The sequence below is a fragment of the Pelophylax lessonae genome, assembly GCF_965119305.1.
Source record: "Pelophylax lessonae genome assembly, chromosome: 9".
Taxonomy (NCBI): Eukaryota; Metazoa; Chordata; class Amphibia; order Anura; family Ranidae; genus Pelophylax; species Pelophylax lessonae.
Window position 1 is genome coordinate 235,501,081 of NC_138776.1, and position 16,550 is coordinate 235,517,630.

Genomic DNA, 16,550 nt, shown 5'->3' on the forward strand with positions numbered 1-16,550 from the left:
CTGATAGGCAGCACTGGTGGGCAATAATAGGCACTGGTGGGCGGCACTGATAGATGGCAATAACGGGCACTGGTGGGCAGCACTGATAGATGGCATTGGTGGGCAGCACTGATAGGGGGGCACCACTGGCAGGCTCTCTGAGCCCTGTTTGCCATCCCTGGTGGCCATGGTGGGCATCCCTGGTGGTCATGGGTGGGCATCCCTGGTGGCTCTAGTGGCACCCCCTCCCCCCAGGGCTGCACTGGTAATCAATCATCTGATTACCAGCACAGACCCCCCCTGTGATCAGTGAGTAATCAGAAATACTCACTGATCACCCCGGCTGCAGAATCGATCCTCTGCTCTTCTCCTCACTGACAGGATCTGTCAGGAGGAGAAGAGATCGAAGCCGTTACAACGGCTGTATTGACATTACATGACGGCTGTGATTGGACACAGCCGTCATGTGATCAGGAGGGCCAATCACAGGGCCCTCCTGCCGAGTCTTGTTGCTCTGTGTCCTAGGGACACAGGCACATCGAGATTGCGCCGCGGCGGCGCAATCTCTCTCCTTCTGAAGGACGTTCCGGAACGTCCATTCAGAAGGACGAGACTCCCGCCCGGCCGTATATCTACAATGGCCCGGGTGGGAGGTGGTTAATTCTAACTCTTACCCTCCCTAAAACCCTAACAGTAGCCTTCCCTGTATACAAAATACTAACCTCTCTGCTACACTAACTCTTGCTTTAACCCAAACATTTACCTTCCCTGTACCCTAACATCAACTATCCTTGTATCCATAATACTAACCCTCCCAGTAACCATCTCTTTCTAACCCTTACACTCTTCTTCCCTGAAACTCTAATTTGCACCATGTAACCCTAGCCCCAACTCTTCATGTAATACAAACATTGACTCTCCCTGTAACGCTCACACTAACCCTTCCTGTAACCCTTGCACTATTCCTCTCTGTAACCTTCACCCTTACCCAGAATACTCCCTATAACAAAAACACTAACCCTCCCTGCAACTCAACATTACCCCCTTGTAACCCAACGCCTAACCGCCTTAGCGGTATCCCCGAGTGTGACTCAGGGTGGATTTGTTATGCTAGTATCGGTATCCCCGAGTCACGCTCGGGGTAGATGTGCAGAGCGCGCAGCACTGTCTCTTACCTTCTCCTGGTGATCCAGCGATGATCTCCCATTGCTGTGATCGCCAGCCGAGATCCCCGCCGCTCGTCCGTCGGTATGATGACTTCCTGGTTCCGTTCCCTGCAGCAGCATTGCTGCATGGGAGCGGAACTGGGAGGGAAATTCAAACGTTGCACAAAACACAAACACATAACACATTTATGTATATGTATATATGTATATATATATATATATATGTGTGTGCATATATGTATGTATATATATATATATATGTGTGTGTGTGTATATATTCATGTATATATATATATATATATATATGTGTGTGTGTGTGTATATATATATATATATATATATATATGTGTGTATATATATATATATATATATATATATATATATATATATATATATACACACATGTATGTATATACACACATGTATGTATATACACACACACACACATATATATATATATATATATATATATATATATATATATATATATATATATATAATATAACGCATGAATTATAATCTAATCAATAATATAATTTTATTATATAATATATATATATATATATTATATTATATAAGAAAATTATATTATTGATTAGATTATAATTCATGCGTTTGTGTTTCAAATTTATCACATCTGGGATGTCTACTAGAGTCTTGTTTTGGTCAGGTTTAAGCCAGTAATTACTAAGAATTGTAGGCCTATAATACATAACGCCAAATTTCCATGAAAAAAATTGTACCGCTTTTGGTACAGAATTCCTGACATAATCATACCGCCAGGGAGGCTAAGGCTCCATTCACACTTGTGCAACTTGTGATGCAACTTTGGACATCAGAGTTGCACGACATGTCGTTCCCCATGTTTTCCAACGATACCCATTCATACTTAAAGTTGCAGCGACGTCAAAGTAGTTCATGCACTACTTTGGTCCAACTTTCAGGCAACTTGAGGGCCATAGACTTCAATATTAACCCTCAAAAGCTGCATGAAAGTCATACCTAAATGTTATACAATGCAACTTGTGTGCAACAGTTGTCCATTAAAACTGGTCAAAGCCAAAGTCGTATTCAAATTACACCCATCCAAATTTGCGTCAAAGTTGCACTCCAAAGTCGGTGAAACTTTGGAGTCGTAGAAGTGTGAAGGGGGCCTAACTCTAACCTTCTCGGTAACCTTAGCAGTAACCCTTTCTGTAACCCTAATACCTTTCTCAGTATCCCCTTACCCCAAAAGAGACAGGGATCTCTACAATATAATGCCAACCCTCCATGCATATAGCACACGCAGTCATGGCTGGTGGACCAGAAGTATGTCTTCATGATGGTCTTTTCCCCTGAGTCTGTGGCAGACACACACAGGCTAAGTAGAAAACCTAAATACTGATTGTTAATGGCCCACCAAAACCTTGAGGGAATTTGTCCTCATGTCCATTCTGTTGAATCCCTACATATGGCACTACTCATTCTCTGTCACAGACTCTCTTTCACTGTCTCCCACTCCTCTCTTTTATTTTTGCCCTCTACTTCAGTTATTTGTTTCTATCTCTAGATCTCTTAACCACGTACCATTGTTGTCCTTTTCAAAATCCCATTATGTTTTTACTTTTGCTTGTTTCCTAACAGTTCATTGGTTGCGGAGTTCTGAATGTTGTGGCCTCTAGATATTCAAAAGCATATTGGGTAAGTACTTCTCCATTACATTTCAGGCCTGCCTTCTTGTTTACAGCTGGATCTATCCATCTAGAAATGAGCAAGGTCCCCTTCACACCTTTGCATGCATCTCCTGCACGGAAGAGTGATGCGTTAAGGCAGCCTTTTCATCCTAAATGGGCTGACATTGTACAACAATGCATGAAAAAATAATGTCCCTGCAGCACTTTCAGCAACATCACAATGCACCCTTTGTGTGTGGTGGTGTACTGTAGTACAGGTGAGTTGGCAGCTACTCCATGCATGTTGGTAATGATTAAGCACACAGTCAGTGTGTGAAACGCGTCTACCTTGTCACGATTGTCATATTTGGATGTCCAGTCAATAAAACTGGATTTTGACTCAACCTGGAGTGCTGCCAAATCCTTTTACTTTATCAAGTTTTCATGGAGGCGAGCCGGGGCATGCACCGGTGTGAGTCATCAGGCAATTACACCACCTTGAGCAGTGAGTTCTTGTCTCTTCAATTGCAGCTACTCCATGCAGTTGGTTTACAAAAGGCAAATAGATTGTACAGTTTGCAAATGCAGTTAGTCCAGAGCTTAGTAAATAAGGGGAAGCCCTGCTGACTTCCATCATCCAATCACCTGCAAGCAAACCTTTTTTTGTATTTTCCTTGCATGTGATTGGGTATTCATCGTAAAGTAAAGCTTTACCTCATCTACAAAGCTCTGGAATAACTGAACTTGCAGAATCTATTTGTCTTTAGTAAATCAAACCTTTGTGTGCATTTTAACATTCTAAAAGCATTGCAACTTATGTAAAGTGCATAGTACTGTGCATTAATGTGTATTGAGATAATGCATGGTAAAACATGTGAATCCTGTCAATGACACATAGGGGTTGATTTACTAAAGGTAAATAGACTGTGCACTTTGCAACGTGCAGTTACAACAGAGTTTAGTAAATTAGGTAAAGCTGCACTTTGCAAAGAGCACCCAATCAGATGCAAGGAAAAAAAAACATTTTTTTGCTTGCACATGATTGGATGATGAAAGTCAGCAGAGCACTCCCTCGTTTACTAAGCTCTGGAGCAACTGCTCTTGTGGAGTGCATCTGCACTTTCCAAAGTGCACGGTATATTTGCCTTTAGTAAATCAATCCCATAGCATTTCCACATGACCAATTGTTTGAGGCTATTTCATATTTTAGAAAATTAGATATGAAGGGGACTCTCGTGTGGATTAATTTAGTACTTAGAGTGTTACTAAACCCACAACAGTAAAATCTGTCTGTATAAGCAGAATAGCATGCTTGTTATACTCACTGTGGAACCTAAGGGGTTAATCCTTTGCATTGTGTAAAAAGGCTCTTTGATCCTTTATGCACAACCCCCCCCCCCCCCCCCCTGCATCGTCAACCTGGACAAGTCCGGATAAGACACAATGAGTTTAGTCGGGCTGCACATGCTCAGTTTGGTCTCTATTGCTGAAGAGAACATTTCCTGTTTGATCAGAGCTAGTCAAGTTAATTGGTATTCACATCACACATTTGGATGTGTTTACAGATCCTAAATGACAGCCCAGTTCCTCCCTCCTTGTCAAGGTCTTACCTTGCCTTCCTGTTGGCAGCCATCTTGGACATGTGCAGACTCTGTTTGCATCATCACTTGTCTGCTGCCTGGGCATCGCTCCGTGATGATGTTGCACACCTGACTATATATATATCACCTGATGGCTTTCAGACCTTGCCCTTGCGTTTGTGCATGACTTGGCTTGGCTGACAACTTTCCTGGCCCTGGATTCCGCATCGGCAGATGACCCCGCATCAGACGACGAACCGGCTTCAGCAGACTACCCTCTTCTGGACTCTATCTCGGCTTGGGTGACTACCTGTTCCTGGACTCAATCCCGGCTTGGATGACTATCAGCTTCTGAACTTGACCCTGGTGATTTTGCACCTCTGGCTTGCTGTGTGATTATTATTGTTGCATAAATAAATTGCTTTATTTTACTTGCATCTTCATGTGGTTTGGTTTCCTGGCAACCTGACAGTACGCATGGGCCATGAATCCTGACGATGCAGGTGCTCCTACGCTTCCCATGCTGGTTACCAGGCTCGATCAACAAGATCACCTTTTGGGGCAGTTCGCTCAGGCGTTGCAGATGTTGCTTGCATGCACACCTTGCTCCTGGTGCTGCTAGGCCAGTGGTTCCTCCTGTTGTTGCACCCGCTGCTGCTCCTGTTGCCGCTCCTGCAGCTGATGTCGCTGTTACCAGAGGGATGACTGGATCAGCCCCCCTCCCGCAGCGCTATGGGGGTGAACCGAGTCAGTGTCGTGGCTTCCTAAACCAATTTATATTGAGATGATTCCTCAGGCGTTTCCATCTGACAGGTCCAAGGCGGGCTTCCTAATCTCGGTGCTCTCGGAAAGGCCTTGGCCTGGTCGAATCCCCTATGGCGAATGATAATTCCGAGATTCTCGATTACCCGAGTTTTGTTGCCTCCTTTCGTAGGGTATTCGATGCCCCTGCTCGCTCTGCTTCTGCTGCTAAGCTGCTCCTGTCCATTGAACAGGGTATTCGAACCGTTGCCGAGTATGCCATCGAATTTTGTACCCTGGCAGCAGAGGTGGGCTGGAATAATGAGGCTCTGGTGGTGGTCTTCTCTCATGTCTTTCCGATGCATTGAAGGACGAGATCTCACTGATGAGCTTGAGGCTCTCCTTTCCTTCCTGATTTTGAACGATACCAGGCTCAGGGAGAGACCATCGTTTAAGGAGCGCCTGCGGAGGCCTCCTACCAGATTGGCTCCTACATTTTCTTTCCCACCCATTCCTCACTCACTTCCCATGCCTCCTGGGGATGGTGCGTCTGACTGTGAACCCATGCAGCTAGGGTTCACTCACCTTTCTAAAGGCTGAGCGGCCTTTAAGAGGAGGAGGGCCAGTGTCTGTATTGCGGCCTTGGTAGACATTTCCTGAAATCTTGTCCTACCCGTCCAGGAAACGCTCACACGTAAGATCCTGTCAGGGGGCAGATCTTAGGTGGAATTTCTTCATGCCCGGTTTCCCGTAAAGATAAACTGCTAATCACAGTTGTCCTTGTTCTGGACAGCAGGGTCGGTGGTTACCCAGGCATTAGTAGACTCCGGTGCTGGCGGTTACTTTATTGCCAGTACGTTTGCTGCTGCGAATTCCATACCCTTGCAGCCGCGTGTTGCTCCACTGTTCATCAAGGTGATTGATGGCAGACCCCTGCAACCAGCACAGGTTACCCACGAGAATGTTCCAGTTGACATGGCTATAGGGGCAGTTCACAGGGAGTCAGCCTTCCAGGTTATATCATCCCCACACTACTCTGTTGTTTTAGGGTACCCTTGGCTTCAGAAGCATAATCCGACCTTTGATTGGCAGTCGGTAGAGATCCTCTCTTGGTCTCCACAGTGGGGCGCTGTTTGTATCCATGGTACTTTGTACCTCCTCAGATTCAGTATCATTATCAATATCATGAGTATCAAGATGTATTTGACAAGGTGCGTGCTGGTACTCTTCCTCCTCATCCTCCGTACGATTGTGCCATAGACTTGCAACCTGGTGCCATTCCCCCTCATGGCAGGGTTTATCCTCTCTCGGTTGCGGAGAATAAGGCCATGGAGGAGTACGTGGTGGATGCGCTTGCCTGAGGGCACACTCGCAAGTCCACTTATCCAGTGGGTGCTGGTTTTTTCTTCATAAAGAAGAAGGAGGGTGGGTTGAGACCTTGCATTGATTATAGGGGTCTCAATTGCATCACGGTCAAGAATGGAAGTATTCCGTTGATTACTGAATTGTTCGACCGCCTCAAGGGAGCAACGGTCTTTACCAAGCTTGAACTAAGGGCTGCGTTTAACCTACTAAGGATGAAGGAGGGCGATGAGTGGAAGACCGCGTTTAATACCAGAACTGGTCATTGTGAATATTTAGTAATGCCCTTTGGCTTGTGCAATGCGCCCGCTGTCTTCCAGGAGTTCACCAATGATGTCTTTCATGATATGTTGCAGCAAAGCGTGCTAGTCTATTTGGACAACATCTTGGTTTACTCGGACTCCATTGAATCACACTACCTGGATGTCCAGACGGGTGCTGCAACGGTTACTCGAGAATGGGCTTTTCTGTAAGCTTGAGAAATGTGAATTCCACCTGTCTCAGGTTGCCTTCTTGGGCTACATCATTTCTGGTGAGGAGTTCTCTATGGACCCTCAGAAGGTTTCGGCTGTTCTACAGTGGCCTTGCCCTAGTGGTCTCCGTTCCATTCAGCTTTTCCTTGGGTTTGCCAACTACTATCGGAAATTTATCAGGAACAATTCCTCTTTGGCCAAATCTATCTCAGATCTGACCAAGAGTTGCAGCGATCCTCACAATTGAACACCTGCTGCTATCCAAGCTTTCGAGCCCCTAAAGTCTGCTTTCTCTTCGGTTTCCATTCTGTCTCATCCCAATCCTGGTTTGCCCTTTGTCCTAGAGGTGGATGCATCTGAGACAGGAGTAGGCCCCCTCCTGTCTCAGCTTTGGCCACCTGATGGACCCTTACTTCCTTGTGGGTTCTTCTCCAGGAAGCTGTCCCCAGCTGAATGCAACTATGACATTGGAGACAGAGAGCTCTTGGCTGGCTCTTGAGTGGAGACACTTGCTCGAAGGTTCTGTGGTTCAAGTTCTCATTCTCACCGATCATAAGAATCTGATGTATCTCTCGGAGGCCAAGAGGCCCACACCCCCTCAGGCCAGATGGGCCTTATTTTTGTCTCGCTTTATCTATGTGGTCACCTATTTGCCCAGCTCCAAAAATGTTAAAGCTGAAGCCTTGTCTCTCCAGGGAGGACTCCGTGCCAACACCGATCATATCCTGGCTGCCATCCGCACCAACTTAACCTCTCCTCTTGGGGAACAGATCTTGGCTGCCCAACCTGTTGCTCCCACTGAGAGACCTGCTGGCAAATGTTTTATACCTGAGGGGTTGCACATCAGACTGTTGTGCGTGTACCACAATTCCAAGACTGCCGGTCATCCTGGTAAGAACCAGATGTCCTGGGCTATTTCCCGTCAGTTCTGGTGGCCATCTCCCTGCACTGATGTTGCTGCGTACGTGGCTGCTTGTTCGGTCTCTGCCCAGAACAAATCCCTGCTGTACCTTCCCTTGGGCCTGCTGCATCCCATTCCAAATGGGGAGCGTCCCTGGTCTCACCTGGACATGGATTTTATTGTGGAACTTCCTGCGTCTCGAGGTTACACGGTTATCCCCATGGTTGTCGACCGGTTTTCCAAAATGTGCCACTGTGTTCCTTTTAAGCGGCTTTCTACCGCTCAGGAGTTTGCCACTGAGGTTTTTCGCCTACACGGGTGTAAGGAGATTGTCTCGGACTGTGGAAGTCAGTTTGTCTCTAGGTTAGGGCATGCCTTTTGCTTCCAGTTGGGTATTCGACTCTCCTTCTCCTCGGCCTACCATCCCCAGTCCAATGGTGCCGCTGAACATTCCAACCAAGCTCTGGAGCATTTTCCCTGCTGCTATATCTCTGACCATCAGGACAATTGGGTTGATCTGCTACCCTGGGCAGAGTTTGCCAGAAACTTTGCCGTCAACTCGTCCTCCAAAATGTCTCCTTTCATGGCCAATTATGGGTTCCAACCAGCTGTGTTGCCCGAGTCGTTCTCGCCACAGGACATTCCAGCTGTGGAGCATCACCTTCATGCCCTCCGTTTCTCTTGGGTGCAGATTCAAGAGTCTTTTGCACAGCGTCAGAAGCTCCAGGCAGACCGGAGACATTTATCTGCTCCTTCATACCAGGTGGGGGAGTGGGTATGGTTGTCGGCCCGTAATCTCAACCTCAAGGTGCCCACTCCAAAACTGGCACCTCGTTTTGTTGGCCCTTTTCGCATCCTCCGTAAGGTGAACCCGGTGGCCTATGCCCTTGATCTTTCTCCTGGCATGCGTATCTCCAATGTCTTTCACGTGTCACTTTTGAAGCCACTGGTTTGCAATTGCTATACTTCTTCACTTCCTCGCCCTTGTCCCATTCTTGTGGGCAATCAAAAGGAGTATGAGGTTAACAACATCTTGGATTCTTGTCTGTTCCGAGGTCAGGTTCAATACCTGGTTCACTAGAAAGGTTACGGTCAAGAGAAGCGCTTCTTGGTTCCCTCCACTGATGTCCATGCTCCCATCCTTCTCCGTGCTTTCCATGCTCACTTTCCTCAGAAATCTTTTTTTGCTCCACTTTGGGGCCGTTGAGGGGAGGGTACTGTCAAGGTCTTACCTTGCCTTCCAGACATGTCCAGACAGAGGGTCAGGGATCTTGAAGCCTGATAGGACCCTCATGGAAGAAATGAAAACTGCTCCTACAAGCTTTCAGCACGCACTGATACAAGTCACAAGACTGCTCTAAATGCTATATACAGATGAAAAAAGGTATTTATCAGTTTATATTTACTAAAACTATTGCACTTACATGTTCTGTGTACTGTGGGAGACCAGGTATAGTAAATGCAGGTTCTGAGTTAAGTAACACTTTAAAGCCTACCTCAAACATTTTTTGTTGTTGTTTCAGATAGACCAGAGTTTCCATTTCTGTTGAACTCTTATTTCTCTCTGAGGTCCCACTGGGGATATTTTCCTTAACTTTGGGTGGATAAAGGGTTTAAAACAACCACCGTACATGAGGTATTTAGCTTATAAACTATTTAGTGTGCAACTAGCTGTTGACTAAATTTGAGTGCCGTACACTCAACAATAAAATTATTTTTTGTTAAAAGCCTTTTTTTCAAAGGGGGAGAGGGGGCTGGATCAAGTTGGGGAAAATAATCTGGCTCCCTATTGAATTCATGCAGCAGAGGTTAACCGGAAATAGTGTTGTGCTACTTCCTGTTGTAAGTTCTGTCCTGCCCTGTCCAGTTCTTTAAAGTGGTCACTGAAGTTTCCAGGAAATACTATTGAAATTAGAGATTACATCACTGGGTTTCCAGATTTACTAAAATCTGGATGCATTGTGGCTACATTGTGTTATAGAGCACTCTGTAGCAGGATCGGAAGACCAAGAGCTAATGGATTCATGTTCTGGGCTCAGTGCTGGACTGACAGCTGGGTTTTCCTACACCTACATCTGCCAAACATGCAAACAGCCACTCACAGCTAATGCCATATTAAGATGGTGAATATTAAATATTTTCACAAAAAAAATGTTTTATTCTTACTTGCAGGAGGTTCTCGCCTTCATTTCAATGTTGGTTAGCCTTGCTGTCTCTATTGCTGCAATGATGCTCATAATTAATGACAATGGTTGGACTATCGACCTGGTCCATTTGTGTGAAAACGTCTCCAAAAGCCGTTATCCCCATTATTATGACCGGTTTTACCATAGCAACAGAACACAAGCTCCAAGATATTATCAGCCACCAGAATGGAAAATGGAGAACTGCAAGAGAGGCTTTCATCAAGCCCAGGTATTGTGTCCCAGCTACTCTTGTAAATGTCATTGGGTTTGCATCTGGCAAGAATTATTAAAACTCAAGATACAGTGCATTGCGAAAGTATTCGGCCCCCTTGAACTTTTCGACCTTTTGCCACATTTCAGGCTTCAAACATAAAGATGTAAAACTGTAATTTTTTTTTTGAAGAATTAACAACAAGTGGGACACAATCATGATGTGGAACGGAATTTATTGGATATTTCAAACTTTTTTAACAAATAAAAAACTGAAAAATTGGGCAGGCAAAATTATTCAGCCCCCTTAAGTTAATACTTTGTAGCGCCACCTTTTGCTGCGATTATAGCTGTAAGTCTCTTGGGGTATGTCTCTATCAGTTTTGCACATCAAGAGACTGAAAGTTTTGCCCATTCCTCCTTGCAAAATAGCTAGAGTGAGGTTGGATGGAGAGCGTTTGTGAACAGCAGTTTTCAGTTCTTTCCCCAGATTCTCGATTGGATTCAGGTCTGGACTTTGACTTGGCCATTCTAACACCTGGATATGTTTATTTGTGAACCGTTCCATTGTAGATTTTGCTTTATGTTTTGGATCATTGTCTTGTTGGAAGACAAATCTCCGTCCCAGTCTCAGGTCTTTTGCAGACTCCATCAGGTTTTCTTCCAGAATGGTCCTGTATTTGGCTCCATCCATCTTCCCATCAATTTTAACCATCTTCCCTGTCCCTGCTGAAGAAAAGCAGGCCCAAACCATGATGCTGCCACCCCCATGTTTGACAGTGGGGATGGTGTGTTCAGGGTGATGAGCTGTGTTGCTTTTACGCCAAACATAACGTTTTGCATTGTTGCCAAAAAGTTTGATTTTGGTTTCATCTGACCAGAGCACCTTCTTCCACATGTTTGGTGTGTCTCCCAGGTGGCTTGTGGCAAACTTTAAATGACACTTTTTATGGATATCTTTAAGAAATGGCTTTCTTCTTGCCACTCTTCCATAAAGACCAGATTTGTGCAGTATACGACTGATTGTTGTCCTATGAACAGAGTCTCCCACCTCAGCTGCAGATCTCTGCAGTTCATCCAGAGTGATCATGGGCCTCTTGGCTGCATCTCTGATCAGTCTTCTCCTTGTATGAGCTGAAAGTTTAGAGGGACAGCCAGGTCTTCGTAGATTTGCAGTGGTCTGATACTCCTTCCATTTCAATATTATCGCTTGCACAGTGCTCCCTGGGATGTTTAAAGCTTGGGAAATCTTTTTGTATCCAAATCCAGCTTTAAATTTCTCCACAACAGTATCTCGGACCTGCCTGGTGTGTTCCTTGTTCTTCATGATGCTTTCTGCGCTTTAAATGGACCTCTGAGACTATCACAGTGCAGGTGCATTTATACGGAGACTTGATTACACACAGGTGGATTCTATTTATCATCATTAGTCATTTAGAGATCATCATTGGATCATTCAGAGATCCTCACTGAACTTCTGGAGAGAGTTTGCTGCACTGAAAGTAAAGGGGCTGAATAATTTTGCATGCCCAATTTTTCAGTTTTTTTTTTGTTAAAAAAGTTTGAAATATCCAATAAATTTTGTTTCACTTCATGATTGTGTCCCACTTGTTGTTGATTCTTTAAAAAGAATTACAGTTTTATATCTTTATGTTTGAAGCCTGAAATGTGGCAAAAGGTCGAAAAGTTCAAGGGGGCCGAATACTTTCGCAATGCACTGTATTTAGGATGATGATGATTGTGATATTAGGGCTCAGCACAGTACACCTCAGCATTTAATCATCAGTACCAAGAAAGAGACACTCCAGATACAGCAGTAGTTTTACCTACATCATTTACAGAAACTGAGAGCATCAAAAGGGGTCAGACAGAAGAAGGGTCCCTTTCACTGCCATACACACCAAGGGCCTCAAGTCAGGCAGGCTGTGATCAGGCCTTGGCCACCACCACCGCTGCTCCTCGCACTTATTTAATGTCCACATAAGATTGTGATCTAATCGGACTTTATTTATTGGACTTTATGCAACACACTTTATTACAAATATACTACAGCGCTGCCTCATGTTCTAACATTTGGTGGAATATGGTGCTGAAGGCTTTTCACGTTGCAATGAATAGGACAATTGGCCGTGTCTCCTTAGAGGCCCCCAAGACAGCTTGAGTTTTAGCTGATTCACAGGTATTGAAGCTGCGGGGGGCCTGCAAGCATCCCTGAGCTGGGTGAAAAATGATTGACCCCGTTGTAGTCCTCCACATAGCAGCTCTTGAAGGAAGAGGCAGCACTAGCAGTTACATAGTTACATAGTTACATAGTAGTTGAGGTTGAATAAAGACAATAGTCCATCCAGTTCAACCTGTGTAGGTGTGTGTGGCCGTAATCATCTCTCACACCCCTTAATGTTCTGATCCTTGAGATGTATGTCCAGGAGTCTTTTGAAAGTAGCCATACTTCCCGCAGAAACTACCTCTTGTGGTAGAGAATTTCACAATCTTGTAGCCCTAACAGTAAAGAACCCCCTGCGTTGCCTGAGGTCAAAACGCTTCTCCTCTAATCGCATTGTATGTCCTCGAGTCCTTATGCAATCCTTGCAACTGAATAGCTTTTTTTCTATGCTGAGATCACCATTGAGGTATTTATAAATTGCTATCATGTCCCCTCTCAGGCGTCTCTTTTCCTGGGAGAATAAATTAAGCGATTGTAGACGCTCTTCATAATTAAATGCTGTTGGGGAGGGGGGGGGGGGGGGGACAACAAATTGAGCCTTTTGCTTTGCATTGCAAGGGTAAAACACAGGACTCTGTTTATTTGTGAATAGCTTTCATATCAGATATAAAACCTCAGTCTATGAAATGTAAATACAATGGACTATCAAACTTTTCCACTGAAGAAAACTAGTTTCAGCTGTTATTTACAAAAACTGAGATAAGCTCGGAGTTTACCCATATGGTGTTTGACATTCTAGTTGTCTTCCCTTTTCATAAATAGAACTTGCTGTTTGGCTTGGATGTTATGTCCTTGCTTATGATGATATGGGGCCTTTGTCTTTCCTCTATAACTTTGGGATACAGAATGGAGGTAGTTCTCGCAGCCTGCAAACGGGAGGTAAGTGGCAACCTATTTACTAAACACTTACATAGTTACATAGTAGGTGAGGTTGAATAAAGAAGACAATAGTCCATCCAGTTCAACCTGTGTAGGTGTGTGTGGCCGTAATCATCTCTCATACCCCTGAATGTTCTGATCCTTGAGATGTACATCTAAGAGTCCTTTGAAAGCCACCATACTACCCGCAGAAACCACCTCTTGTGGTAGAGAATTCCACAATCTTGTAGCCCTAACAGTAAATGAATTAGAACATGTGAACTGAAATGCATTTATTGCTTAAATATTTTAAACCAACCCAAAGCCTTTCATAGGTCGGAAACACCACTATCTTCGAGGGTTATGGGAAATTATAGGTGGTTCAGTGATGAAGCAAGTGTCAAGGTTTCCATTGTACAGGTCCCTCTCAAAAAATTAGCATATTGTGATAAAGTTCATTATTTTCTGTAATGTACTGATAAACATTAGACTTTCATATATTTTAGATTCATTACACACAACTGAAGTAGTGCAAGCCTTTTATTGTTTTAATATTGATGATTTTGGCATACAGCTCATGAAAAACCAAAATTCCTATCTCAAAAAATTAGCATATTTCATCCGACCAATAAAAAAAAAAGTGTTTTTAATACAAAAAAAGTCAACCTTCAAATAATTATGTTCAGTTATGCACTCAATACTTGGTCGGGAATCCTTTTGCAGAAATGACTGCTTCAATGCGGCGTGGCATGGAGGCAATCAGCCTGTGGCACTGCTGAGGTGTTAGGGAGGCCCAGGATGCTTCGATAGCGGCCTTGAGCTCATCCAGAGTGTTGGGTCTTGCGTCTCTCAACTTTCTCTTCACAACATCCCACAGATTCTCTATGGCGTTCAGGTCAGGAGAGTTGGCAGGCCAATTGAGCACAGTAATACCATGGTCAGTAAACCATTTACCAGTGGTTTTGGCACTGTGAGCAGGTGCCAGGTCGTGCTGAAAAATGAAATCTTCATCTCCATAAAGCTTTTCAGCAGATGGAAGCATGAAGTGCTCCAAAATCTCGTGATAGCTATCTGCATTGACCCTGCCCTTGATAAAACACAGTGGACCAACACCAGCAGCTGACATGGCACCCCAGACCATCACTGACTGTGGGTACTTGACACTGGACTTCAGGCATTTTGGCATTTCCCTCTCCCCAGTCTTCCTCCAGACTCTGGCACCTTGATTTCCGAATGACATGCAAAATTTGCTTTCATCCGAAAAAAGTATTTTGGACCAATGAGCAACAGTCCAGTGCTGCTTCTCTGTAGCCCAGGTCAGGCGCTTCTGCCGCTGTTTCTGGTTCAAAAGTGGCTTGACCTGGGGAATGCGGCACCTGTAGCCCATTTCCTGCACACGCCTGTACACAGTGGCTTTAGATATTTCTACTTCAGACTCAGTCCACTGCTTCCGCAGGTCCCCCAAGGTCTGGAATCGGTCCTTCTCCACAATCTTCCTCAGGGTCCGGTCACCTCTTCTCGTTGTGCAGCGTTTTCTGCCACACTTTTTCCTTCCCACAGACTTCCCACTGAAGTGCCTTGATACAGCACTCTGGGAACAGCCTATTCGTTCAGAAATTTCTTTCTGTGTCTTACCCTCTTGCTTGAGGGTGTCAATGATGGCCTTCTGGACAGCAGTCAGGTCGGCAGTCTTACCCATGATTGCGGTTTTGAGTAATGAACCAGGCTGGGAGTTTTTAAAAGCCTCAGGAATCTTTTGCAGGTGTTTAGAGTTAATTAGTTGATTCAGATGATTAGGTTAATAGCTCGTTTAGAGAACCTTTTCACGATATGCTAATTTTTTGATATAGGAATTTTGGTTTTTCATGAGCTGTATGCCAAAATCATCAATATTAAAACAATAAAAGGCTTGCACTACTTCAGTTGTGTGTAATGAATCTAAAATATATGAAAGTCTAATGTTTATCAGTACATTACAGAAAATAATTAACTTTAACACAATATGCAAATTTTTTGAGAGGGGCCTGTATAATATGTTTCTCTGTGACACTGAGAAGGTCTGTAGATTGGTGGCCCATGCACTGCAAATCAATGTTTAAAAAAAATCAAGCACCTACCAATTTTCTTTGCAGTAATAATAACTTGAGAGAGGTTCTAGTCCTTACACATTTTACTGAGAACAGTGTTTTGTTGCACCCAGGGCTGCAGATTGCCTTTGAATGAAGTGGCTCCAAGTTGCTTTCTCAAACTCTGAAATAAGTTAAGCCACAATGGTGCATTACTTTCCAGTTTCTGGTATACATTTATTATCTGTAAATTCTTTTTTCCTTTTGAGCTGCTTAAGTAAGGCTAAATCTCTAAATGTTCAATTACGGTAGTTTCTTATTCTTGGAGTCTATTTAGTTCCTTTGCATACAAAAAAAAAATACGATTTTTGAATCTAATGTTTAAAAAGGAAATGTGACCTGCGGCCCTTTGCTTGCCTTTACCCGACCCTTGGAGTACTATTCCTCCCTCTGACATTGATACTAACAAAGGGGCATAGTTCCTGCCACTAAAACCAATAGTGTGGCACTAGTCCTTCTACTGACAACAATGATGGGGTACTATTCATCTCACTGACACCAATGATGGGGCATTGCTCCTGATGCCAGGACATATTCTACTTCTTCTGCCCACAGTCTGGCCCCTCTGAAGTATGAAGGATAATAAACTGGCCTTTTGTTTAGAGTGTTTGGAGACCCAAGCTTAGACCATACAGAGCCAAGACTTATTTAATCCGTCCTGCCACTATGCTACACCAGCACAGACCTGTTAAACACCCAGAACCATGGGCCATGGGGCACACATGAACATCCACTGCCACAATCCAATGACCATTGTCTGAGTAGCCAATAATTAGGATAAATGGCTGGTCTATCTGCAGCCTCTGTCAGGATTTTATGTGATGTGATGGGAAATGCAAAATCTTAAAGTTGTCATCATAACAAGATGAGAAAGGAAATCTTTTAATGGGCACATTGTTCTGGTGACAAGTCTACAAGGGACATTCCCCTCACTTTGTATCATGACAAGAGATTTCCCACCAGGACAGAGGCAGCATAATCAAACCAGCAAGGGCTTTAACCATTTAAAGAAAAGTTTGAGCTTTATATATGTAGCACCCTCTAGTGTGTGCTAGAAGTAGTGTTAGAGTTTAGAATAGGTAAATTCTA

General features: G+C 44.2%; 1 protein-coding gene across 1 annotated transcript in view; it reads left to right on the forward strand.

The window, feature by feature from the left end:
* Positions 1-16,550, forward strand: part of LOC309563757 (uncharacterized protein) — a 78,460-nt gene that overhangs the window by 45,372 nt on the left and 16,538 nt on the right. The window contains exons 4-6 of the mRNA XM_082268355.1: positions 2,772-2,828; positions 10,030-10,272; positions 13,240-13,356. Of these exons, the coding sequence (XP_082124481.1) occupies positions 2,772-2,828; positions 10,030-10,272; positions 13,240-13,356 (417 nt within the window). The remainder of the gene's footprint in view (positions 1-2,771; positions 2,829-10,029; positions 10,273-13,239; positions 13,357-16,550) is intronic.